General features: G+C 41.8%; 1 protein-coding gene across 2 annotated transcripts in view; it reads left to right on the top strand.

Moving 5' to 3' along the window:
- Positions 1-26,169, top strand: part of MEGF10 (multiple EGF like domains 10) — a 181,633-nt gene that overhangs the window by 32,448 nt on the left and 123,016 nt on the right. For both annotated transcript variants that reach the window (XM_025924946.2, XM_086705057.1), the window contains exons 2-4: positions 13,668-13,805; positions 22,531-22,632; positions 24,435-24,535. In XM_025924946.2, coding sequence (XP_025780731.2) covers positions 13,690-13,805; positions 22,531-22,632; positions 24,435-24,535 — 319 coding nt within the window. In that variant the 5' untranslated portion in view covers positions 13,668-13,689. The remainder of the gene's footprint in view (positions 1-13,667; positions 13,806-22,530; positions 22,633-24,434; positions 24,536-26,169) is intronic.

The raw sequence follows: 26,169 nt of genomic DNA, 5'->3' as shown, positions 1-26,169 counted from the left end.
ATTTCAAACTAACAAATTCAAAGTCCTCTCCCAGAACTTTTAAAAAACAAAGAAAGAGAAGTATTTTTAGGGTAATTTAAGGTACATAAGTGATGTGCAACTGCTTCTTAGTACATAAAGATGATTAATTCTTGTAAAACTCCTGACTTGAAATATATATTTTTCAACAGATATTTATTTGTTCAATTTACCAATTCCGAACCTTGCTAGACTCGAGAGGTCTTGCTAGATCGAAGTTTTTTGTTTTTAATTCTTTGTTCAAATCTACATACTTAACTCCTCTCTATACTTTATTCTTTAAATTCATTCATTCATTCATCATTTATCCATCCATTCATTTGCCCTCCTCTCTGCTAGGTGCTGTTCTAGGGGCCAAGGATGCCAGAGAAAACCAAAAAGCGTCATTGCACTGAAGAAATTGGGGGTTGTATATTTATCTTTCTTCAATTTCCTTGCAGCAGCCATTAGCAAAACTTTGAGGAGGCCTGTGTCTAATTTGCTCCTTCGATGCACAGATTAAGTAGACCTAATTCACTGTGAGCTCCTCCTCCTTGAAATGAAAAGGATCATTCACAAGTTGCCTTGGACGTTCCATCAATATTTATGTTAAGCTTTTGTAAGAACTCTAGGACTAATAATTTGTATATTTATATTCTATTAAGACTGGCATTAGCCACAGGAAAAAAATGTAATTGCGTCTTGATTATCTTGCTGTGCAGCAATTCATAATATTGTGCAAGAAAAACTGACAGGATCTTAAATTTGGGGCCAATATTAGCCTAAGGAGAAGCTGTTTATGAAATAGCTCTGTGACCTTGGGCATACACCGAATTTCTCTGGACCACGGCATCACCATTTGTAAAATTGAAAGTATTGGACCAGCTTCCTGCTAAAGGCTATGTTCACACAAAAGCCAATGACTCTTAGGCATTCTGGAAGTTTTTAAGAAAGACAAATGAAAAATACAACTCTCTTTTTTTAAGTTTGCTTGCCATGCAAGTTGCTTTCCTGGCTGATATTTGTGAAAGGGAAATAAAGCAGAGAAAGAATGAACGACGCGGCAGTGATCAAAGTCTGATGCCAAGCCAGACTAGAATTTACCTCAGTTGCTATACTTTCCTGTCCCATGACTTGCAGATACTGAATTACCCTAAAAATGGTCGAGAAGAACAAGTACAGAGACGCACGGAAATCGGACGAGAGGATTATGGATCATGTGAATAAAGGAAGTAATATGGAGAATGGCCCTTCATTTCCTATCAATATGAGATTGTTCTCGAACCATTATACAGGGTCAGACAGGGTCACTTGTTGAATAAAAGATCTGTCTAGATACCACAGGAAGTGGTGTTGCTACTTCAACATGTGGTACTTTATCTCCTCAAACAAAGCCCTATTTTAGGAGTCGTAAAGTTGGGGTTTGGGTTGTGGCTTCTCATATTTGCATATATATGCAATTGGTAAGGAAGCGGAGGTGGGAGGGAAGGCTGCCCAAGGATTTTCTCCTTAATGTGCTGGCCAAACGCAACTCTGAATAATTATGTCCTTCCGCCTACTTACATTTCTTCAGCAGTTTCCTCACATTTTGCCTGAAATCTTCAAAGCTTTTGACCATGTGGGCTGAAAACCATAAGGATGAAAGTGTCCAGACTCCTTTGTGGCCGTGCCTGCTGCAAGAGATGTCTGTGGTCACTCTGCATCCTGGTCTGGATTAGTGGTTCCGAAGTGAGTAACCCTGGGAAGAATGGCAGTTGAATCCCGATGTCACTGATTATTTGAAACATCTGTATGCTGTAAATATGGAAATACCTTTCGTACTTTCCAATTCAGGTTCTCGGTTTTGACCAGGAAATAGCTTAGTCACTTGGAGAATCTAGCTTTTAATGAATTTGCATTTCAAGAAGCATTTCTTATTCTGTTATACAGATGGAGTGTTATTTTAGAAAGACTCTAGCTTGTTCACTGGGTGAAGATTTGACTAAAAGTAGGAGCCCTGAGTCTACTAGGTTCCACTGTTAGACTACCCACAAACTAGCTCCGTGATGTAACTGAGTCACCATGACTTGGGAGCTCCAATTATTTTTTTCATAAAAATGAAAGGATTTGGAGGTGCCTGGGTGGCTTGGTCAGTTAAGCGTGTGACTTCGGCTCAGGTCACGATCTCCAGGTTCATGAGTTTGAGCCTCGCATAGGTCTCAGTGCTGACAGCTCAGAGCCTGGAGCCTGCTTTGGATTCTGTGTCTTCTTCTCTCCCTGCCTCTCCCCCACTCACATTCTGTCTGTCTCTCTCTCAAAAAAAAAAAAAATTAAAAAAATGAAATGATTTTGACTGGATCCCATAAGGCCTTAAACTCTTTCTGTTCTGTTTTTTAGTATAAAAGCTCTGTGGACCCCAAGATATGTGTAGGGCCCTGGAAACTTTTGGGAGCCAAATGAATGTTACAAGTCTGTTATGAAGTATTAAAAAATAGAGGAGTGCTGTGTGTGTGTATGTGTGTGTGTGTGTGTTTGCGTTAATAGAATCTGGACAGATACAGTTGATATGAAAATTTTCTAAAATCTTGGTTCCACGGAAATTCTTTCCCTCAAAGGGTCTTTGTTCCTCTGGATTTTCCTCTTTTAAATTTTTTTTTTTTTCAACGTTTATTTATTTTTGGGACAGAGAGAGACAGAGCATGAACGGGGGAGGGGCAGAGACAGAGGGAGACACAGAATCGGAAACAGGCTCCAGGCTCTGAGCCATCAGCCCAGAGCCTGACGCGGGGCTCGAACTCACGGACCGCGAGATCGTGACCTGGCAGAAGTCGGACTCTTAACCGACTGCGCCACCCAGGCGCCCCTGGATTTTCCTCTTTAAAAAACAACCTTTGAGCCCTTATGTGGCTCGGTTGGTTGTGTCCGACTCTTGCTTTTGACTCTGGTCATGATCCCAGGGTCGTGGGGTTGAGCCCCACATCAGACTCTGTGCTGAGCATGGAATCTGCTTGAGATTCTCTCCCTCTTTCTCTCTCTCTCTCTCTGCCCCTCTCCCCCCACTGGCATGTCTTCTCTCTCTAAAATAGAGTAAAATTAATTTAATTTAATTTAATTTAATTTAATTTAATTTAATTTAATTTAATTTAAAAGAAGTAACCTTTGGGGAAATGAAGGCTTGACTTGGATTGCTCAGCTCTGCCCTAATAGTAAGTACCTCAGAAATTGAGAGTTAACATAATGACCCAGAGTTAGGAGACCAGGTGACATAGAGGTGACCCTTGTCATGTGAATGATGTGGGCAGAATGAGGGTGGTCATCCTTCCTGTGATAGCAGATAACAGTATGCACCAATGAAAAGGACCTTCCTGAGAGAGGGACCATGCAAACACTTAGGCTCCCAATTACTGCCCCTGTCCTCTCCCAACCCCCATATGCAAGGAAAGACCTAAGATTTTGATGATTCTCAAGTATCATGCTGCATGTCAGAGAATTTCCCACTGGTGTACTGATTGGTCTGTCCAATCAGCTTCTGCGATCTGTATTGTTGGTTCAAAGAAAAAAAAAAATGGCAGTAGGCCTCCCTTTCTTCCTGGGCTGATCAGGTTCTATTTTCTAGTTCATTTTTCTCAAACCCATTCATTCTTTGCCTGAGGTCTTATTAGGTGTTCAGCTATTTTACCTTGGGTCGATCTTGAACCACGATATGAAGTGCCATTCCTGACATGGGTCTAACATTCCTCTTCACTCCCTCACTTTTCCACTCTGTGTTCCGGACAGTCTTGCCCATTTGCCTTTCCCTCTGGAAAGTTTCTTTCTCTGCCTTTGCCCATGGTGGTTCCTCTGGGGACAACCTTCCCTGCTCGATCTACCCAGCACAGTCTTCAACAGTGCTAACTCCTATGCCCACTCACCAGTCGGGAATACTTTCTGAATGTTCAGACTTATTTCATAACCCCTTTGACTCTAATCACATTTTACGTTGCCTTGTCATTACCATACACATGATACCACTCTCGTGTTCAATTGTAAACTCTTTGAGGGCAAAGATAGTCTTCTCTGGTGTTTGCTGATCGAAAGAAGAATTTTTTGTTTGAAATTTTGAAAAATTTCTATGTGACAGATGGTTAAAATAATCACATGATTAGGACAGTTGATGAAAATTGAATCCAGTCTCTAGATTAGATAGTAGTATTGCATCAAGGCTAATTTTTTTTTCATTTAGATAATTGTAATTATATATGTAAATGTCCTTGTTCTGGAAATGTACATTGATGTATTTAGAGGTATAGAGGCATGATTACGTACAAATTACTCTCAAATGGTTATATGTGTGTGTGTGTGTGTGTGTGTGTGTAAGTAGATAGTTATAAAGTAAATGTGGCAAAATGTTAGCAGCTGGTGAGTCTGGGTGAAGGGCATTCTTTATTTTTGTAGCTTTCAGATAAATTTGAAATTATTTCAAAATAGTTAAAAAAACAATACACTTTAATTTTTGTAGATATATTTTATTCAGATATATTATCAGAGATTAAAAAAATGACTTCAGATGCAGGAAAGTAAAAGGAACATTTATTTGTAGAGGAAAAAGTATCTGTCATATTTTATAAGGTACAGAGCACATGATGAACTCTCCAGGTTATTGTGGCGCAGGTCGGTTCTCCTGAATATTCAAATGCGAATGATCAAGGATAAGTGGCAGGATAATGTAGGACAATGCTTTGTGTGGAAAAGCAGCAGATACACCTCCAAACCCAGGCATTGTGAGGTCATGCCTCTTGGAACAAAATAACTGGAGCTGTAATTAGAAGATGATGGTCTCCTGCTGGGAGTTAGAATGCGGGGGGGAAAAGATTTCAGAATCATCACAGGTGGTTTCTGCTGTGCGTGACTACTGAAGATGTCAGCAAAATCGTGAGCGTTATTGAGAGCATTTTGGAAGTCCAACGAAATATGTTTGGTATATTAAAATACAGACTTATGGGCTATCTATTGCTGTGTAACAAATTACCTCAAAATTTAGTGGCTTAGAACAGCAAACGTTCATTACTTCGGTTTCCGGGCATCAGGAATTTGGGAGAAGCTTAGCTGGTGGCTCTGGCTCAGGGTCTCATGAGGTTGTGGTCCGTTTGTCTGCAGGGGCTACAGTCACTTGAAGGCTTGCCTGGGGCTGGGGGGGTCCACTTGCATGGCTGTCGGCGGGCAGCCTCAGTTCTTCCCTTTGCTGCTTGGGTGTCTGAACGACATGGGCAGCTGGCTTCCTGCAGAATGGTGATCCAAAAAGCAAGATGGAGACCGCAAACTCCCGGGTGACCTAGGTTTAGAAGTAATACTTTGTCATTTTTGCAATATCCTTTTGGTTACACAGTGTATTCATTGAGAGATGGGCTTACACAAGGCAGGGGTCATTGGACGTCATCCTGGAGGTCGGCTACGACGCTAGGGCATGATTAGGGCTGCCAGAGCATAGTTGTTGAAAAAGGAAACAAAGGTAAATTTTATAAAAGGGATGATAGGGCTTTTTTTTTTTTTTTTGTGGACGGGCCAAAAAATGAGGACTCCAGATTGAGAAGAGTGAGTGGGAATGTTAATGAAGAATGTTAAATCGTGAGAAGTTTAGGAAAAATCAAGATGATTTTATTCACTGAAGCCTGGAATGAGAAGGAGTGTTTGAAGTTTCTTTTTCCAATAAAAAAAGAGAGGTATTGTTTCCCCAATAGGAGATAAGTAGACCGAACCAAGAAAGTAAAACTGTGATTCATAATGGTTTAAAACCACAACAGCTGTCCTTAATATCGACCTTATTTACTATTATTTCTCTCAGTCCTGCCAATTCTTTCTTTTACTGGTTTTTCCCATACTTCCTACCCCTCCATGGGCAGTTCTGCCCCCTACCTGAATGCACTAACTTCTGCCCACTTTCTTTGCCTCCGGTATCTGTTCCCTTATTGAATTTTGCTCGCCCCTCTGCGTTAATCTCCCAAACACCTCTTTCATTAAATAATGCACTCTGCTCAAAGACTTAAGTACATCCCACTGCAGACAGGGTAAAACCATGTGAACTCCGTAGCCTGGTGCTCAAGAGCCTTTGTTATCGAGTGCTACCTACCTGTCTAGACTGCTTCTCATGATTCCTTGTAAGACCTCCTGCTCTCCACCCTCAAGGCTTGGCTCCCACTTCTCCCTTTGCCTCATGACCTGTTGCCATGGTTTTCATTTACTCAGGGTTCCCTTTTACCCAGATATGAGCTGTCAACCGATTGCCGATGCTGTAGGTCATAAGCCAGATTGGTTCACGTCTCTGCTGTTTTCATTGTCTGATTTCCAGTGAAGCGTGTAATCTCAGCCAATGAGATTACGTATGTGAAGTGCAAGGCATGAGATAGATGCTCAGTGACTTCTAGTTCGTTTTCTTTTGAACGCTCCTGTTCAAGTTTGACCCCTTTCGTGAAACTGTATTGCTCAGATTGATTTTTCCCTCCTGTTAAAACTCTGGCAGTTTATTTCCGTGTTGCCTCCTTTGGCAAATAATGATATTTTATTTACAATTTGACCTGTTGAGGGCAGAGACCATGCCTTGTAAGTCATAGTGGTCCCCTCAGTTGTTTGAACTTAGATCCTTAGTGAGTATTGTTTGTGAGTTTTCTCCATATGGGGTTGAGATTCCTAGAGATGGTGTGGAGTACCTCCCAGAGTTGAGGACATGTGGGTGACCAGGGTCTCCCACGAACTACCTGTTCATGCCACCTGGACAACGCCTATGGGGTTGGCTGGTTAAGTAGATGAGACTGTACCTCTGTGTTCGCACAATAGCCTCTCTGGTCTTAACCATGCCTGCATGGTGCTGTATTGAAATGGTCCGTTTGTGGCCATTCTCCCTGTGGCTGGTGAGCTCCCTCAGGGTAGCCCAGTGCCTGGCATCCTCAGTGCTTTGCCCAGTTTTTGTTTGATGTGAAGTATCCAGTGAATGCCAGAACTGGTATTAAACACTCACTTCATGCTAAGGTTTAGGGATTTTTTTTTTTTTTGGTTATGAGACCATCACAAGTTTATAAAATAGGAACTGATGAACTTCTTTGATGTTAATAGCCACGTTCGTTTAACTTGTAGTCTTAGAGTCTTCCATAGAATGCTGTGTGACCGCCAACATGAGATGATTTAATTTGACTTGGAAGAATATCTCTGTTGTGCTGTTTGATGTAAGCAACGTGATGTGAGGCTCTGCACACACAAAATGTATATAGTTCTTGTATTGCTTCAGATGAAGAGTTATGCTTGGTTAAAGTAATACACTGCTAGAATAACTAGCTTTGGACTGTGAAAATGGAAATCACAACAGTGCCTCCTGGATTCTTTTTGTCTGCAAAGTAGTATTTCTGTGGAACTTTTTATCTGGGATTTTTCTCAGGACAACCAGCACAAGTTATGTTAATTTTTTTTTTTTTTTAAAGTAAGCTCTGTGCCCAAGGTGGGGCTTGAACTCACAACCTGAGGTCAAGAGTTACATGAATCAAGAGATACCCCAGAGCTGGAGCTCTGATACTCGATTCATAGGCATGAAGCTCCAGGAAGAGCACAGGAGGCTACCTTCTGCCCCACCTAGGTGGCCATTCTGAAGAAAAGCTAGTATGTTCTCTATAGATAACATTATGGAGTGATTAAAATCGGTGGCTTTTGGTACCCAGAGAGTGGGTGGGGATTGTGGAAATGTGGCTATCCTCCCTCTCCCTCTCTCTTTTTTAAAGTTCATTTATTTACTTTGAGGGAGAGTGTGTGAGCAGGGGAAGGGCAGAGAAAGGAGGGAAGAGACAGAGAGAATCACAAGCAGGCTCTGCACTGCCTGCTTGGAGCCCAATGCGGGGGGTTGAACCCACAAACTATGAGGTCACGACCTGAGCCGAGACCAAGAGTTAGAGACTTAACCTATTCAGCCACCCAGGAGCCCCGGAAGTGTGGCTGTTCTTAATCGAGAAACTTATTTTCATGGGCACCTGGGTGGCTCAGTCAGTTTAAGCTTCTGACTTTTGGTTTCAGCTCAGGTCATGATCTCACAGTTGGTGAGTTTCAGTTCCGCATCGGGTTCTGGGTTGACAGAGTGGAGTCTGCTTGGGATTCTCTGCTTTTCCTTTTCTCTCTGCCCCTCCCTCCTTGTGCTCTCTGTCTCTCTGTCTCTCTCTCTCAAAATAAATAAATAAACATACATACATACATAAATAAATAAATAAATAAATAAATAAATAAATAGAAATGTCTTTTCACTTAGAAAATTGTGAGATGATGGGGCGCCTGGGTGGCGCAGTCGGTTAAGCGTCCGACTTCAGCCAGGTCACGATCTCGCGGTCCGTGAGTTCGAGCCCCGCGTCAGGCTCTGGGCTGATGGCTCAGAGCCTGGAGCCTGTTTCCGATTCTGTGTCTCCCTCTCTCTCTGCCCCTCCCCCGTTCATGCTCTGTCTCTCTCTGTCCCAAAAATAAATAAACGTTGAAAAAAAAAGTTAAAAAAAAGAAAATTGTGAGATGATTTTAGGGAAATGTGCTTAAAAAGAAAAAAAAAAACTGAGTGAGGGCATCAAAGTTATTTCTATGTGTGCCCTTAATGATTCTAGGAAGGAAATAGATTTTAGAACCAGAAAGGATTGTCTGGAATCATTTATTCCTCTGTTGTTGCAAAAATAAATTAGTAAATCAACGCCCTGTTATTTATGTCTCTCTAATACGCTGAGAAAGAAACTGCTCCCTCTCATCAGAACCCCGATTCATCCATTGTAAGGACTGGGTTCAACCTGATTATTTATTGAGGTTTCTGTGAGAATAAGCAAAGCCTACCTAGTAGGCAGCAAGAGTTAATTCTGCCTGCTGTGTTTCTTTTTTCTAATAGGAGCACTTTAGCAATGCTAATCAGTTGTACTGATTTTCTGTTTTGATTTTTCCATAATAATTAAGTGAATGATATGGAATGCAATCAAGTTTGGCACTAGGGGGTTCATGCAAATGACTCTCTATCTTTCTTTCTTTCTTTTTTTTTTTTACATTTTACATTTTGTTAAATGGAATCATAAGGAAAGTTGTTGGAAGAGGAAGACTGAGTGGGTGGGGGTAGCATAACTCTTTATTTAGAATTTTGAATATTTTCCAAATGTCTATTTTAATGAAACAAATCACCTTGTTACCTTTCTTTTTCAATTGAAATAATGCTTATTTTTTTTAAAGATTGCATTTTGTTTTCAAAGTGAAGATTAGAATGTAAAGGCAAGATGGCATAGCTTAAAACAGAGACATGAGGGGGGAAAATGTATTGAACTTTCTTCCTTCAGGGTAGATATAAAGGAAAAAAAGGTACCCACATTTGCTCATCAAAACCTATAGAAGAAAACATGAAATAGGGAAAGGGTGTATGTAATGCCCTATCCACTGACTTGGATGGCCTCTCATTACTATTTTATTTTATTTTATTTTATTTTATTTTATCTTTAAATGTGTATTTATTTTTGAAAGAGAGGGAGTAGGGGAGGGGCAGAGCGAGAGGAAGGAGAGAATCTCAAGGAGGCTCCACTCTGTCAGTGCAGAGCCCGAAGTGGGGCTTGAACTCAGGAACCATGAGATCCTGACCTGGGCAGGAGTCAGGAGCCACCCAGGCACCTCTGCTTTTCAGTACCTTTATTCAACAAGACAGAACAAAACGAAGGAACATCTGTTTCTGAATATAGTGAAATGCTGTATTTCTGTAGTTTTTTACAGCTCATTGGCATATTTCTGCAATGTCCTCTCCCCTCACCATATGAAACTTTTGAATCATTTTCTTAAATGGTTTTAACCTGTATATGTGTTTGCATGTTCCCTGAATCTTGATCTAGCAATTATTTTTGCTTTTGATGTTTTATACTTTAACGTAGATTATTCTAGAATTCACTTAATTTTCTAGAATGCAGAAAATCCTTTGGGAATGAGACAAGCTGACGTATATATACATTTTTAAAATGTACTTATATTTTCCCTTCTATGAACACCTCCAGTAGCTTTGCAACAGAGAGTTTTCTCTATGCCAAATTTCAAAAGCAAAGGGGAGGTGACCAAATTTTGCTTTTTTTTTTTCTTTTTCTCTGCCATTCCTATAGAGAGGTTAAAGCCTTTGCAGAGCCACACATCAAGTGCAGAGCAAGAAGGGCTACCGAAAGATTAGCCTTAACATTTTTACATTAAAAGAAAACACACAGCCTTTTTCTTTTTCTTGGCAGTTTGAGTCACTGCTTGCAGCAATTTCTAACTTTACAGACTAAACATTTCTAATTGGGAAATGGATGGTTTGAGTCGAAGATGTGGGTGACTCACGATATAATAAGCTTTCCAATTTGGGGTAATTGTTGGTAAGTAGATGGCCCATTACTGCTGACTAGTACGCGTTTTTATCTTTGAGGAAAGAATGAAAGTTAATATACATATTTCACACTTCATTGAAACAAAACGCTTATCCTAACATAGATAAAGCAATGAGACAGATACTTGCCATGCTTATCTGTTACCACTAAATATATTAAAGGTTTTGTTTTTTTGAGGAGTGAGGGAAACATTGGCAGTCTATCTCGCGTCTTCAACTGTGAGATGGGATAATAAAAACACCACTTCTTAGGTAAATGGCTGTGGGGGGTTGGATGGAAACACACATCAAAGGTTCGACACAGCGTCTGGCCCACAGTCATCGGTCAGGAAATGTGAGCTGTTACCGCCTTTCGTTATCACTTATATTCATTCCTGTTAAGCAGAGTGGCTTCTTTAGATACGTCATGTTAAGCTTCAGATCCTACAACTTCGAGACAAACACCAATAATCTGAATTAATTTATAAGCCCTATTTTGGCTACCCACTTATGCTCTTTATGTTAGAATACATTTTGTGATCACTGAAACTCCCCCTTTTGAAGATTTCACGACCTCTCATAGTGGCTTATAGTATCTTTTAATTTTCCTACAAATTCGTAATCTTTTTTCCTTATTCCAAATCAATGTTTTCTTTAGTGTTAGCTTTTGTCCACTTAGAGATAGATGACTTATCGCGAGAGACTTACTATCCTTATAATCAGTCTTGATTTTGAAAGACTGAGTACTTCCTCACTTGATCGGTTCTCTTGAATTTGAAGGATAAACTATTTCCTACGGTGAGGTTTTTGCTGGTATTATTGTTGATGTTTTTTGAAGATAATCTTACTCTTTTTTGGAACTGGAGAGTGTTATGGTAAGTGAAATAAGTCATACAGAGAAAGACAGATACCCTATGTTTTCACTCTTATGTGGATCCTGAGAAACTTAACAGAAGACCATGGGGGAGGGGAAGGAAAAAAAAAAGAGGTTAGAGATGGAGAGAGCCAAAGCATAAGAGACTCTTTTTTTTTTTAACATTTTTTTTTTTTATTTTTTTTTTTTTATTTTTTGGGACAGAGAGAGACAGAGCATGAACGGGGGAGGGGCAGAGAGAGAGGGAGACACAGAATCGGAAACAGGCTCCAGGCTCTGAGCCATCAGCCCAGAGCCTGACGCGGGGCTCGAACTCACGGACCGCGAGATCGTGACCTGGCTGAAGTCGGACGTTTAACCGACTGCGCCACCCAGGCGCCCTAAGAGACTCTTAAAAACTGAGAACAAACTAAGGGTTGATGGGGGGTGGGAGGATGGGGAGGGTGGGTGATGGGTATTGAGGGGGGCACTTGTTGGGATGAGCACTGGGTGTTGTATGGAAACCAATTTGACAATAAATTTCATATTAAAAAAATAAATAAAAGTAATCTCTACACCCAGTGTGGGGCTTGAACTCACAACCCCGAGATCAAGAGTCACATGTTCTACCAACTGAGCCAGCCAGGTGCCCTGATAAGCTTACCTTTTTAAACTGCAAGGTTGTTCCACACTTGTGTGGAAGGTTAGTATAGCTTCTCAAAATGCCAGCTTTCACCCCGAAAGTAACTGTTTTAGTCACATAATCTGGCCTATTGTTACTAGTTTCTCTAGTTTACCAACAGGCCAGTTGATATTTATTCTCTTTTTAATTAGTAATAGGTTCAGCTATTTATAGTTCCCTGTCCCATTTTTCTAATGTTTATTTATTATTTTGAGACAGAGAGAGAGAGAGAGAGAGAGAGAGAGAGAGAGAGGTAGAGGCAGAGAGAGAGGGAGAGAGAATCTCAAGCAGGCTCTGCACTGTTGGTGCAGAGCCCAATGTGGGACTCAATCTCAGGAACTGTGAGACCATGACCTGAGCCAAAATCTTGTCGGACACCCAACCGACTGAACCATCCATGTTCGTTTTTATAATAATTATATAAAATCATTTTATATACATGTGACAATTAGACATTTCCTTCTTACTAAGTGATAAGTTCCTAGAGGTTAGGAGTTGGGCATGGGTTCCAGGTGCAGGCCATGCTTGCTGTTACAACATCCGAGCTGATGAGTGCCTGGCACATAGTAGGTGTTCAATAGATGCTTGCAGATGACTTCATTTGAGTGTCTCATGGGAACCTCATACTTGACGTACCTGAAACTGAACTTCAGCTTCTTCCTTCCGAAAGGGGAGGGTGTCTGTGCCTCCCATCTTAGTGAAGAGCATGCCCTCGACCCATGGGGCTATCCCAGGGAGCACTCTTCTCTTTCATTCCCACCTTCCGTCACCAAGTTCAATGGATTCCAAGTCCTAAAAGCCTCTCAGTTTCACTCAGTTCCCTGCAAGGTCTGTGTTATCCCCAGTGAAGTTCATGTACTTTGCAATGGTGTATAAAACCCATTGTGATGTGCCTCTGTCTCTTTCTTGGCTGAATGAATTTGAGCTTCCTAAAATGTGCCTGACCATCCCTTACTTCCGGTTTTCTCTGTGTGGACCATTCTCCTTCCTCTTGGTATCTCCTTTGCCCAGCCTGTTTTGCAGATATGTTATTATTTGCTTCTCTGTTGTGTTCTTTCTTCCTCTCAATAATACCAAGATGGTTTTCTCCAACACCCACCTCTAAACAGCTTTATACCTGTTTCTGTACACCTATGAAGAACCGTCCATAAGATACCTGGTTTTGTTTCTGTTGAGCAAATGGGAAAAGTGAAGCACTACGTATAACAATTGTACATCATGATGATTAAATTATCAATGTCTCACTGGCCAGGGACTGAAACCACATCTGTATTTTATGTCCAGTTTTTGCACGGTGCCTAGGATAGAGCAGGCGTTCAGTGCACATTGAATGAATTATTGAATGAATCTCACTTTGAGCTGAGGTGTCTCTCTCTTGAGTCAATGGAGCTTCTGTTTCATCATTTATCCTTTGGGACAAATGAGGCCAGATTCCTCTGTGAGCCCTCTTTTTCCAGAAGGGAAATGTGCCTGGTGAGAGAATCTGGAAGCCTGTGTTGCTCTGCGTTGTTCGGGTAGATTCCTTTAATGTTGGCTGGCATGGATGAGAAGGGCTTTTGTTGTGGTGGCAATTAATGATGATTTGCACATTTTTGTAATTTACAAAGTGGTGTCCCCCCTGCACAGCACAAGGAATACCTCTCTCTTGGACCATGAAATCTGGTGACCTGTCTATTTAAACACATGGCTTGTTATGCCTCATTCGGCCCTAGTGACAACTGGTACCGAATGGTTGCTGTATTGAAAAGAATTATGTTTGGGTCACTTTAATGCATCTCTAATTTGGAGTGTTTTTTTTTTTCTTATAGGTTGTTCTTCAGTAAAAAAAAAATGGTTATTTCTTCGAACTCATGCCTGAGCTTCATTGGTTTATTGTTATGTCTCTGGAGCAGGACAGGATCCTCGCTGAATCTTGAAGACCCTAATGTGTGCAGTCACTGGGAAAGGTAATAGTTTCGAAAGTACTCTGTGAAATGATTTCGGATAAGTTATTTTTTAATGTACTATCATTAACAGTCTGATCTATGAAATTAGAATTTGAGAAGAGACGATGAAATGACTTATTTATGTAAAAAGCAGTGGTTATATTAATAAACTAGACGGTGTTATTCACCTTGGTCTTCTGGAATATAAAGTGAAAGAAAACTTGATCTGTTGATTCCAACACAGGAGCAATTGTATGATGCAGGGAAAATATTACTAGTTCCCTCAAAATGATCTCCCAGGCATCTTCTCCTTGCTCTCGGTCTATTTGCAGTAAGCTCAGGGAGCTAGACTTATGCATGAGGAACCGATGCGTGAGCAGTGAAAGACAGCATGAGATACTGTCCTGAAGTGCTGGAATGTATGGTGTAAGAAAACTGGGCTTTATGTGGCCTGAAAAGGGAGACAAGGTTTCTGGAGGAACGGGGCAAAGGCTGAGATGTTCTCAAAGACTTGAATAAGACAAGTGGATGGCAGTGATGATGTGCGGTTCTGGGAATGGAAGGGAGCCTGAAACCAGGGCTACCCAGACCGCTGAGGGCCTTGAGCAAAAGACTAGTGTGAGTACAGGACCTCAGGAGGGCGTGGTTGAATAGATTACAGCAAAGCAGACCATGTAGTGTGCAGATCAGGGCACTTTGCAGTGGGAAATACAGAGGGCGTACGACACAACAGGTCATTGTCAGAGATCCCCTAGTCCTTTTGGGAACACACAGATAGCACAGACCATCCAGTGCCATTACAGTACAGTCAAATGTTGTCTATGCCCCTCTCCTGTGCTAGTTGCATTCCTAAGGAAACATCTTTATCCAAAAGTAACATTGTACATGTCAGTTTTTCAAAGAGGAGGTGGCATCCTTGTAGTATGCCCCAGTGCTCAAGAGTAATAGGTATGTTCGATAGCTGTATATGCCATTGCATCCACCTCTCCATCGCTTGTCCCCATTACCCCCAGCGCCATGAGTAGCACACCACAGGGTACACATTCCAGTCACCAGGTAAAAGCCAATACCACACTGTATGTCAACTAACTTGACTTTAAATAAATAAATGAAAAATAAATAAATAAATGGAAAAAAAACAAACAAACGAGCACAGGTCAGAGGCTTCCCAGCACAGCAGCTGGGGTATTGGAGGGGCGCACTGGTTCCTACACACATAGTTCCATTATGAATCTTTAAGCTGTAGAGGAAATACGTGTATGTAATAAAGTTCTATGTGTTTGCGGTATTAACTATATTACATAGAATTGAAGGGGAAGGACCTCCTATTAATTATCCTCATAATAGTTACAGCACCTCCGATAAGTATTTCACTTACGAAGTGCATAATGAACACCCATAAATGCATAAAAATGAGTCCGTGAATATAAGAAGGGATACATTTCCCATTTAAAAAAGGGAGGGCCATTGACGGTTGAATTTGTGGGAGGATGCAAGCTTTGGAATAGAAGGAAAAAATCAAATTCATAAGATGCTCTGAAATAAGAATCAGTCAGAATCTTGGTCATACGTTGATTGTAGGATGTGAAGGAGGCAGGAAAGGGGGGGATTTACAGCCTGCCCGGCGAAAGAGTGGAGGTGTCATTGCACATATGAAAAAAATTAAAGGAAGAGAGTTGATTTGAGAGGGAAGAGGTGAGTGTGGTTCTGCCATGTTGTGTTCTTAAGATCGGTGTGAGAGGTGGGCCTGGCTGTGTTTGGGAGTACAGGATTGGGAGTCCCCAGCATGATGAGATTGAACAGGTGGGCTCTCTGAGGGAAAGGCTATAAAGAAAAAAACAACCAAGACTCGAGTTAATCCAGCACCCTCTCATACACGCACATTTTGCCCTGATTCCTCGTTCAACGGTTTGACGAAACTTGGCAACACATAATTGCATGTTCTGTTTGCCGTTGATAATTCCCGGCGTCTAAAACACTGCCTTGCTTAGGGCACGTGCTCAAGAAATAACTGTTGCTTGAGTACCTTCTGACAAGGAATGAAAGGACTTCATATGGAAATCAGTGGGGCAATGGGGAGAGAGGAGAGACAGACAACAGGGGGCACACTGGTCTCTAAACCTAATGCAATCCCACTGTTGAAGAAGTGATTAGAGTAACCTCTAAAATACTAACTAATGGGGACGGCAAATGAGGGTGAAAGAGTAGGGAAATGATGGAGGGGTTTTTTTTTCCCCCGACTGTATTTTTTTTTCCATGACCTGCTAGAAAAAAGGATGGACAACCGTAATCTTCTTATTGATACATTTCCCGTTTTAAGGCTAGATGATGATTCTTTGAAGAAAGGTAGAAGAAAGTGAAATTGTTTGAGAAGAATGAAGGAAGGAATGTAAATTAAAATGGTCAAATGAAAGTGCAGGTGACGCCTTGTCCTGTATTTTCAAAAACACTCGGGTAGGGGCGCCTGGGTGGCTCAGTCGGTTAAGCGTCTGGCTCTATCGTGATGGCGTGGAGCCTGCTTGGGTTTTTCTCTGTTTCTCTGTCTCTCTCTCAAAAATACATAAATAAACATTAAAAAAAGTGAAATAGGGCTTGAATTGAAATGGGGAGAGGAAGATGAGTTTCAAGGACAAAATTCTTGGTCGTAGGTCCGAGCGGGGCTCGCTGTAGTTGTGCCTTATCTAAACCCCACCTGTCCCAAGTGGATTCGGCTGGAGCCTTGCTTTCCACAGTGTGCTTAATGAGCATTGCCTGTCAGAAATGCAGACCGTCAGGCCCTGCCCCAGGCCTGCTGAATCGTTTATTTTCAGACAAAAGCAGGCCTCCTTTTAATGCAGCGGTTCTCAGAAGGTGTACATGAAATGAAATCAACGAAAGTTAAATCATTTCGAATATACAGGGGGTGCTTGTTGTTAAAGGCAACCTGCGCAGCGTCCTGGGGGAGACTGACGATTCCGTGAACTTTCTGTTTCTTCTCCGCATCCCTTTCCCTGTTCTGGGAGTTGAAGTGTTTGCATCTATTAGGGTTTCCTCCCAGGAAGACACAAGTGAAGAGGAGCCCTTCTTTGTCCGTCGCCTTGGGGGTGGAGCACAGAAGTGGTACTGATTGCAGCTAGTCCTGAAGCGAGCAGAGATAAGAAATGATAATTCCTACCATGTCTGATGAAAGTAACAAGATCATTTTGGCAGATAAAATGTCACTAACCACTTTGGAATGCATCCAAGTGATGATGGCTTCCCCCCCCCCCGCCCCCCCCCCCCCCCCCGTTCTTTGACCTTACATTAAATCTTGCTGGGGTTTCTCCCCGGATGATATTTAATAGGTTAAAATCACGGTGGTGATATGTTTTCAGTGTATTTGAGAAGATTAAGCAAACAAGCAGGAGATGAAGAGTTCTGCATCGCTGTGGGGAAAGTAGCGTAGAGTTGAGGTCAGATTCCATTGATACCGCAGTTTGGCGCTTATTGTCTACTTTAGAAGCTTTAGATGTTCTAATGACATCCGAGAGGTAGCATGGGACAGGGTGGTGTCTCGGGGCAGTGGTGTTAGTGCTGGCTGTAGAGTGACTGCTAGCACAGGGAGCTCCATGCTGGTCATTTGTGATAAAAACACGTTTGGGGTCACCTGGGTGGCTCAGTCGGTTAAGCATACGACTTTGGCCAGGTCATGACCTTACTTACGGACTCCTGGGTTCGAGTCCGGCGTCGGGCTCTGTGCTGACAGCTCAGAGCCTGGAGCCTGCTTCGGATTCTGTGCCTCCCTCTCTCTGTCTGCCCCTACCCCACTGTGTCTCTCTGTCTCTCAAAAAAAATGAATAAACGTTGAAAGAAAAACACACGATTGAAGTAGACAGTCAAGAAAGTTCCTTCCCACGCTGCCTTTAAGAGCAGCCACTGGTAGGGGCCCCTGGGTGGCGCAGTCGGTTGAACGTCCGACTTCAGCCAGGTCACGATCTCGCGGTCCGTGAGTTCGAGCCCCGCGTCAGGCTCTGGGCTGATGGCTCAGAGCCTGGAGCCTGTTTCCGATTCTGTGTTTCCCTCTCTCTCTGCCCCTCCCCCGTTCATGCTCTGTCTCTCTCTGTCCCAAAAATAAATAAACGTTGAAAAAAAAATTAAAAAAAAAAAAAAAAAGAGCAGCCGCTGGTATATGTGCTGCTGAAGTGAGTACATAAGAGCAGCTGCTGAGGCGCCTGGGTGGCTCAGTCGTTTGAGCGTCTAACTCCTGAATTCGGCTCAGGTCACGATCCCAGGGCCGTGGGATAAATCCCCTCATTGGGCTCCACGCTGAGTATGGCACCTGCTTGGGTTTCTCTCTCTCCTTCCCTCTGCCCTTCTTCCCCACTTGCAGGTGCTCTCTCTCTCTCCCTCTCTCTCAAGAATTTAAAAAAAAAAAAAAAAAGAGCAGTCGCTGATGAACAGGGAAGTGTGGACTGTTAGCAGAGGCACTGATGAAGTTCAAACAGCAGCCCGGAAGCTGTGATAAAGACCCAGAGGAGGCTAGCCTGTTCAGAGACCTTTCCCCTCAGATTACAAGCACACAGCTTCCACAAAGTGGCCCCTTGAAAAGTGACAAGTTAGTTGTTCAACTAGTTAGGTGGGTATTGAGCAAATTTACAGAGTATTTGGCAGTCACAATTTGAAAATTATTTACTAGTCCATGCTTATAATATACTCGAGTTTAACAGTAATTTTCAAAATTATGTGCATTGTATGGTTGTAATAATATAAAAACTAAAAAGCTAACTAAAACAAAAAACGAAAACCCCTGGAGACTGTAAAAAAAAATCTGCTCTATGCTATTGGTGGTTACGTATGAGTTAGAGAATTCTCTCCTTAAAATGTTGTTTTCCAAAATTTGTAGTGTGATTGTAATGTCATTAAAAATGGGTAAGAAAAGAGAGAAAGATTGTCTAGAAAAGAGGAAGAATGTATAAAATGCAACAGAAAGGAAATTTGGTGTGAAAAGGCTTAGAGCCTTTCTCCCACAGACTTGACTAGAAGCCTGTTTCTGATCATCGTGCCAAGTAATTTGTTTTCAGTCAGTTCTGAACTGAGTTTGAGCTTCCCGATAATTAAAAACAATTTTTTTTAACATTTATTTATTTTTGAGAGACAGAGAGGTACAGAGCATGAGCTGGGGAGGGGCAGAGAGAAGGAGACAGAATCTGAAGCAGGCTGCAGGCTCTGAGCAAGTTGTCAGCACAGAGCCTGACGCAGGGCTCGAACCCACAAACTGTGAGATCGTGACCTGAGCCGAAGTCAGATGCTCAATCGACTGAGCCACCCAGGCTCCCCTAGCTTCCCAATAATTTTAAGAAGAGGAGTTGAGGTGGAAGAGAAAGGCTCAAAGCATCGTCATTTTGTCCTTGGTTATTCCCCAAACTGTACATATTTCTCTGTTAAAGCCATATTGTGTTGTTTTTAGCCTTGTGAGCTGGCCTCTGCTGAGAGCTCTTAGGGGGTGGGAGCTGCAGAGAAGATGTTCAATACCTTTTCGTTGAATTGCAATCCTAAATGGTTCGATGAACCTTCATGGAGAAGAGCTTTTGTATCTTCTAAAACCACGGAAGCATCCTGCAAGTGTGTGCTGTTGGTGAGGGGCAAGAGGCCAGAGAGCAAATTCCTGTTCTTCGGTATTTCCTCTCATTTGAAACAACCTTACAGGCTGCTAGAAATTAGTGAACATACTTCTCATGATTGCCTATGGAATCCGTTCTGCCATCCACATCAAATGGGCTGCGTTTGCCCGGGACCCATTTGTCTATGATTACTTCTGCTCTTGAAGGCATACAGACGTTTAATGTCATAACATAACCTTTGAAATTTTATGGGAATAAAGCATTAGGTGTAGTTCCAACAAACCAATGTAGTTCACTTGTATTAGCGCTGTAGGGCCTGGTAGAATATTGTTGTCACCCAACTGGCATTGATTTAGAGTGGCTTCTTTTTAACTCCTCTAGTGGAGGAAAGCAGCTGTGTTTTGTTCACAGGTAACACAAGACCGCACCTGTATGGTAGTTTCATATACAGAGGATGTTCATCTGCTTTGCTGTCCACTGAAAACGGAGTGGAGAAATAATGCTACAGACCTCAAGGTTCAGTTATTTACAAGCAGCTGGAGAGGCAGGAAAAAAGTTGGCGAGGTCTTCTAATTTGCATTAACGTGAACCTCAGAACAGTGCTGAAGTCAGAAGACATTAATAGCTTACTGTGATATTTCGTTCCAAGAAACTTTATATATTTTTTAAAACACTTATTTATTTATTTTGAGAGAGAGCATGAGTGGGGGGAGGGCAAGAGGGCAAGGGAGAGAGAGAAAATCTCAAGCAGGCTCTGTGCCGTCCGCACAGAACAGGATATGGGGCTCTAATCTCACAAAACGTGAGATCATGACCTGAGCCGAAATCAAGAGTCAGACGCTTGAGTGACTGAGCTGCCCAGGCACCCACCCTAAGAACCTTTGTATTTTAACAGAGGCCTCTTTTCCCCTAAAGGAGTAATATCACAGATGTTGGCATTTGCATACTGTGCGATCATCTGAACCTGTTCTTGCCGGTAGCCTCAGGTTGCATATGGTAGAGAAGAAAATAGTCACCTAAAATGTACGTTAGAAATTCAGAATGCCAAGTGGAAGGGATCTTCAAGACTACCTCTGACCCCCTGGTTTTAAGATGTGGTTATCAAAACCCAGGAAAGGGGCACCTAGGTGGCTCAGTCAGTTAAACGTCTGACTTTGGTTCAGGTCATGATCTCACAGTCGGTGAGTTGGAGCCCTGCGTCGGGCTCTGTGCTGACAGCTCAGAGCCTGAAGCCTGCTTCGATTCTGTGTCTGCCTCTCTCTCTGTCCCTCCCCTGCTCATGCTCTGTCTCTGTCTGTCTCAAAGATAAATAAAAACATTAAAAAAAATAAAAACAGGAAAAGAAGGTTATTTGCTGATTGCCATCTAGTTTCTTACTGTTGATCAGGATAACCCTGTCTTCTGCTAATCCAATGATCTGTTCAGTAAGACCTGTTGCATCTGCCTAAGATTTGTAGAGGATCCCTAAATTTACCTAGAAATCAAGGTGCAATGGCCCAAAGAATGAAATACACAAAAGGGTGAATAGTTAGGTTATTTTTTTTTTTTTAATTTTTTTTTTCAACGTTTATTTATTTTTGGGACAGAGAGAGACAGAGCATGAATGGGGGAGGGTCAGAGAGAGAGGGAGACACAGAATCGGAAACAGGCTCCAGGCTCTGAGCCATCAGCCCAGAGCCTGATGCGGGGCTGGAACTCACGGACCACGAGATCATGACCTGGCTGAAGTCGGACTCTTAACCGACTGCGCCACCCAGGCGCCCCTAGTTAGGTTATTTTATAGACTTCCTATTGAAGCCTAAGTATGTTATGGCTAACAGAGACTGGCTAGAGAAAGAAATCCCATTGGTGGGGAGGCCAGCACCGCATAGCTTTTCAGATGAGAAGGTTCTGCCCTATATCTAACCTGAAATATTTATTTTTGATGGAGAGAGGGTGAGCAGGGGGTGGAGCAGAGAGAGAGAGGGAGAGAGAGAATCCCAAGCAAGCTTGGCAATGTCAGCACAGAGCCTGATGTGGGGCTCAATCCCACAAACCGTGAGATCATGACCTGAGCTGAAGTCAAGAGTCAGATGTTTAACCGACTGAGTCACCCAGGCACCCCTAACCTGAATTCTTTATGCTAACATTTCAAACTCATTCCTTCTGTACCTTCTCTAGTCAATACTTAGACTAGAGAAATCTCATCTGTACCTAATAATGAAGTTGGTCCATTGATTTGCTGCAAGTGAGTCCATAATTGTGGCCTGTTTTTTTTGCTAGGGTGAATTAACGATTTTAGTGAAAATCTTTGAGACTGTTAAAGAGAAGAGGATTAACTTGTTTGGACAAGAGGATGCTTCGGGTTCTCCTATAGGCAGGAGCTCTAAGCTCTTGAGCCATGTAATAGACTGCTTTAAAATGAAGAAATATGACATTGAACATTGAATGCTTTTGTGTTTCGTGGATGTTTTCCACCTGCATTCTTAGGCTCTTAGGATGGCATGCCTTTAATTTAACAAGAAGCTGTTAGTGAAATGTATTGAAAACCCAGGCTAAGTAGCAGCAGGCTGTGGGTATGTATATTTCAGGCTAATTGTTTCAGCTGTGTGTTTAGAACCTAGCTTAGAGACTTCTTTGTAGTTTTTATTCAGAGGTTGTATATATTCTTCCACCGCCTGAAAAGTAGGGCAGGAACCCAAAACCAAATTAATTCAAGTTCCAACCTGAGAAGTGTGTTCTTTTTGATTTTCCAGAATCAGTACCAAAATGTACTAGTAATAATATTCACATTGTCTCTTAGCTTACTTATTATTTGCATGCACATTTCGATTGAAAACTTCCTTGTGTAAGTTCTGGGTTAAGCCTGGACACCTGGGATGAGGGGATGCCATTAAATACAGAAACGTACATGGTGGTAATGTTTTCAAGTTTAGGGTTATCAGAGTTAATGGTGAGTAGTAAAGAGAATTTTTTTATGAATTTAGAACATGAATTCTTATCTTTTAAATGTATTATTAATATTGGTCCTTTTGGTGTTCTCAAATAAAAACCTGTAAATACGTGGAGATTCTCTTTTGAAAGTCAGCAAATGGAGATAATTTAGTCTATGATGTTTGTATGTACATAGTACATCATTAATGTAACAGTAGGAACTACTGATTCCTTACCTTTCTTCTTCTTTTCAGCTACTCAGTGACTGTGCAAGAGTCATACCCGCATCCCTTCGATCAAATTTACTACACCAGCTGCACTGACATTCTGAACTGGTTTAAATGTACACGGCACAGGTAATCAAAGCTCAGGTCTATTTATGGAGTTTGGCTAACTGGGAAGTACTTTACTACAGAGACGTTACATGTATGAGAAGATGCATCTGTTCATCTAGTCAATAGTTATTGAGTGCTTGTTACTGTCCTAGCCTTGTTCCAAACCATAGGAGATACAGACATGCAAAAAAAAAGCCTGTCCATGCCCTTGATGAGCTTACAGGGGAAGTGTCTCCTGGTTTCCATAGTTTGGTTAGCAAGAATTCATGCAGCTTTTGTGTGATGCGTAAACGGGGGAGACACTCTTAATTATGGACTTCAAGAAACTCGTATTCCAGCATACGTTTCTACTTGAATATCTGACTCAATTTGGACTAATTTAAACTTGAACTCAACTTAAGCCACATTTTTTCCCCTATAAATGTGAAAACAGAGAAGAAAAACATCTTAAATATGAATGTTAATATGGAAGGGACCAGAGATGCCTTACTTTTATTGGTAAAATGCTTACCATGGTGTGAGTCATGGGTCTAATGTGACACCTGTTGATTTATACTGCACTAAATGTTATACTCAATGTTATTTCTTTAGACAGGCTTTCCTCCACCACTCCGTCTAAACAAGTATTCCCTTCCTGTCACGCTCTCTTTCCTTACTCAGGCCTTATTTTTCATCACACTATATAATCATTACTAGTCATGATATGACCAATTTATTTGTTTAATATGTATCTGCACTTAAATTCTATATGTCTGTCTTCCCCAGTAGAGTGTAAGTTCTTTGAGGGCAAGTCTTTATATCGTTTTGCTCACTCTGAGCTACTTCCCCAGTGCCTAGAGCAGTGCCTGGAATATATTAAGCACTCAGTGAGCATGTGTTGCATAAATGAATCAGTGAATGAATGAAGCTTTAGTTAAATGTGAGAGTCCTTTGTATACTTCTATTTTTGTTTTTAATTTTTTTAACGTTTATTTATTTTTGAGACAGAGAGAGACAGAGCATGAATGGGGGAGGGTTAGAGAGAGAGGGAGACACAGAATCTGAAACAGGCCCCGGGCTCTGAGCTGTCAGCACAGAGCCCGACGCGGGGCTCGAACTCACAGACTGTGAGATCATGACCCGAGCTGAAGTCGGACGCTCAACCGACTGAGCCACCCAGGTGCCCCTGTATACTTCTATTTTATAGTGGGATGAGGCTGTGTTGTCTCATTTTTCAAGGAATTCTCTGAATTCTTCCTTTAAAACATATGTGAATGGTAATTAGATCAGCGTCATAGCTGAAATTAATTATACTCTCTGAGCTATCTCAAGATAAGTGAAATAGGAAAGTCATAAAACTTCTGATCCCTTGAAATAAAGTATAACTTGACTTAAATGGGCAATTTTAATATATTCTTAGCAAACTGATAAGAGTTAGCATACTATTCATCAAGACATTTATTCCATGTTTCTTCTTCTTTTAAAAGTTTTTAAAATGTCTATTTATTATTGAGAGAGAGACAGAGGGAGAGTAAGTGAGGGGCGGAGAGAGAGGGAGACAGAATCCGAAGCAGGCTCCAGGTTCCCAGCTGTCGGCACAGAGCCTAACTGTGGCCTCGAACTCACGAACTGTGAGATCATGACCTGAGCCGAGGTTGGAATCTTAACTGACTGAGTCACCCAGGTGCCCCTCCCTGTTTCTTCTTAACTGTTTTAGAATATTTTGCTCTTCATACCTTTATTATATATATGTAATAGCCCTTTGGTATTAAAATAAAAATTCTTGATTTCTAATCAAATTGTCAGTCAAAAGAAGTAACAGTGTGATTTCTCCCTCTGTGTAGAATCAGTTATCGGACGGCCTATCGACATGGAGAGAAAACTATGTATAGGCGCAAATCTCAGTGTTGTCCTGGATTTTATGAAAGCCGGGAAATGTGTGTCCGTAAGTAAGACCTTTATCCCTTTGTGGGTCACTTATTTTTCCCGGTGCTGGTGTGTATCTGTTAATGGCAGCCAAGATGGAGGCCTGGGGAGATGGGGAAGCTTGGACTATTCCCTTTCCCTTTTGATGGCTGCTTTCCTGGTCTGTGGAATGAGGGAAGCATTGCTCTGTTCCTCTGTGTTATAAAAAATCTCCAAATGAATGTTGCCTGACGAGAAAACAGATGGTATAGAAGGATTATTGAAGGCTGGATGTGGTAGTGTTCATTACAGTTTTGCAATAAGTGTCTCTTTGGAAATGGGTCAAGTTGTCACTCGACTTAGGTCACAGAAGGGAAGAGAGGCGTGACTTTCCCGCAGCAGCGGACTGGAGTCCCAAGTCAGCTTCTGAGAGGCGGGTGTGTTCTTTTCTGGTGCACAGAAAGATGAAGGCTTTCACAAAGTAGAAGAGTTTTCACACTAAGCACCGACACTAAGTCTGAGTCACAAAGTAGACCTTCTTCTTTGTCATTTTCTCTCTCCCTTCCCTAGCTCACCGGTTCACTCTGGAATGTCTCAAGGCAAGCTTATTTTATGATACACTTCAGAAAAATCCTAGAATATCATGTGGGATGAAGTTTGCAAACTGAGGTTTCTTACTACTGGGTTTAGGACATAGAGAAGACATCATTAGAAAGGGTTTTATTCAAATATTTTGGCTCAACACATAGCTAGAGGGGCCACTTTGTTTTCTGAGCTGAGACACTGGTGTTGAGTTGCATAGAGAGACAAGGTTCTGCTCTAACTGGATGGCATTAGGATCAATTGAACACCTCTTAGCATGAGTATCTGCAGCGCTGGGTAATAGCCCTGGGTGGCCTCAGATAAGCCCTTTATACCTCTTTGAGACTCCTTTGCTCTCTAGTGGAGAGAGGAGTTAAATGGATATGTGTGTGTGCTCTCTTCTTTCCAGTGACTGGATTCTATTCTTTAAATGAACAGCAGCAGTTCCTCAACTTTGATTTAGAACCAGGGCTTTTTGTGATAATAAATGTTCACTGAAAAACTTAGAAAATAGAACGAAACAAAAGAAAAGGAGGGGTGCCTGGGTGGTTCAGTCAGTTAAGCGTCTGGTTCAGGTCATGATCTCACGGTCCGTGAGTTCGAGCCCTGCATTGGGCTCTGTGCTGATGGCTCAGAGCCTGGAGCCTGCTTCAGATTTTGTGTCTCTGTCTCTCTCTGCCCCTCCCCACTCACACTCTGTCTCTCTCTCTCTGTCAAAAATAAATAAACATTAAAAAAAATGAAAAAAAAAAAAAAGGAGACTACATTGAGAGTATGTTCCCTGGTCAGTAAATGTACTTTTGTAGCATATTGCAAATGTCATTGTGCGATTGCGTTGTAGATACTCAACCAGTTTTAGCTGTTGAATATTTGTGCCATTTCCATGTTTTACCTATTATGACCTGTTCTAGAAGACATCATCATGGTTAAATCTGTGTTCATACCCTTATTTAGTAGGTAAGGATACCTTCCTAGAAGTAAAATTCCTGGGTCAGAGGTATATATGTATTTTTAAAATGTTTGCTGTCTTTCTGCTTTCTGCTGCTACTTACAGTATTTGGGAATGCTTTTTGCTTAAACTGTGTGCCAATT

This window comes from Puma concolor, chromosome A1 (genome assembly GCF_028749965.1).
Source record: "Puma concolor isolate L17-30 chromosome A1, mPumCon1.1.hap2, whole genome shotgun sequence".
NCBI classification, from domain to species: Eukaryota; Metazoa; Chordata; class Mammalia; order Carnivora; family Felidae; genus Puma; species Puma concolor.
Note: the sequence above shows the minus strand (reverse complement) of the source record. Positions and strands in the feature narration are given on the sequence as shown.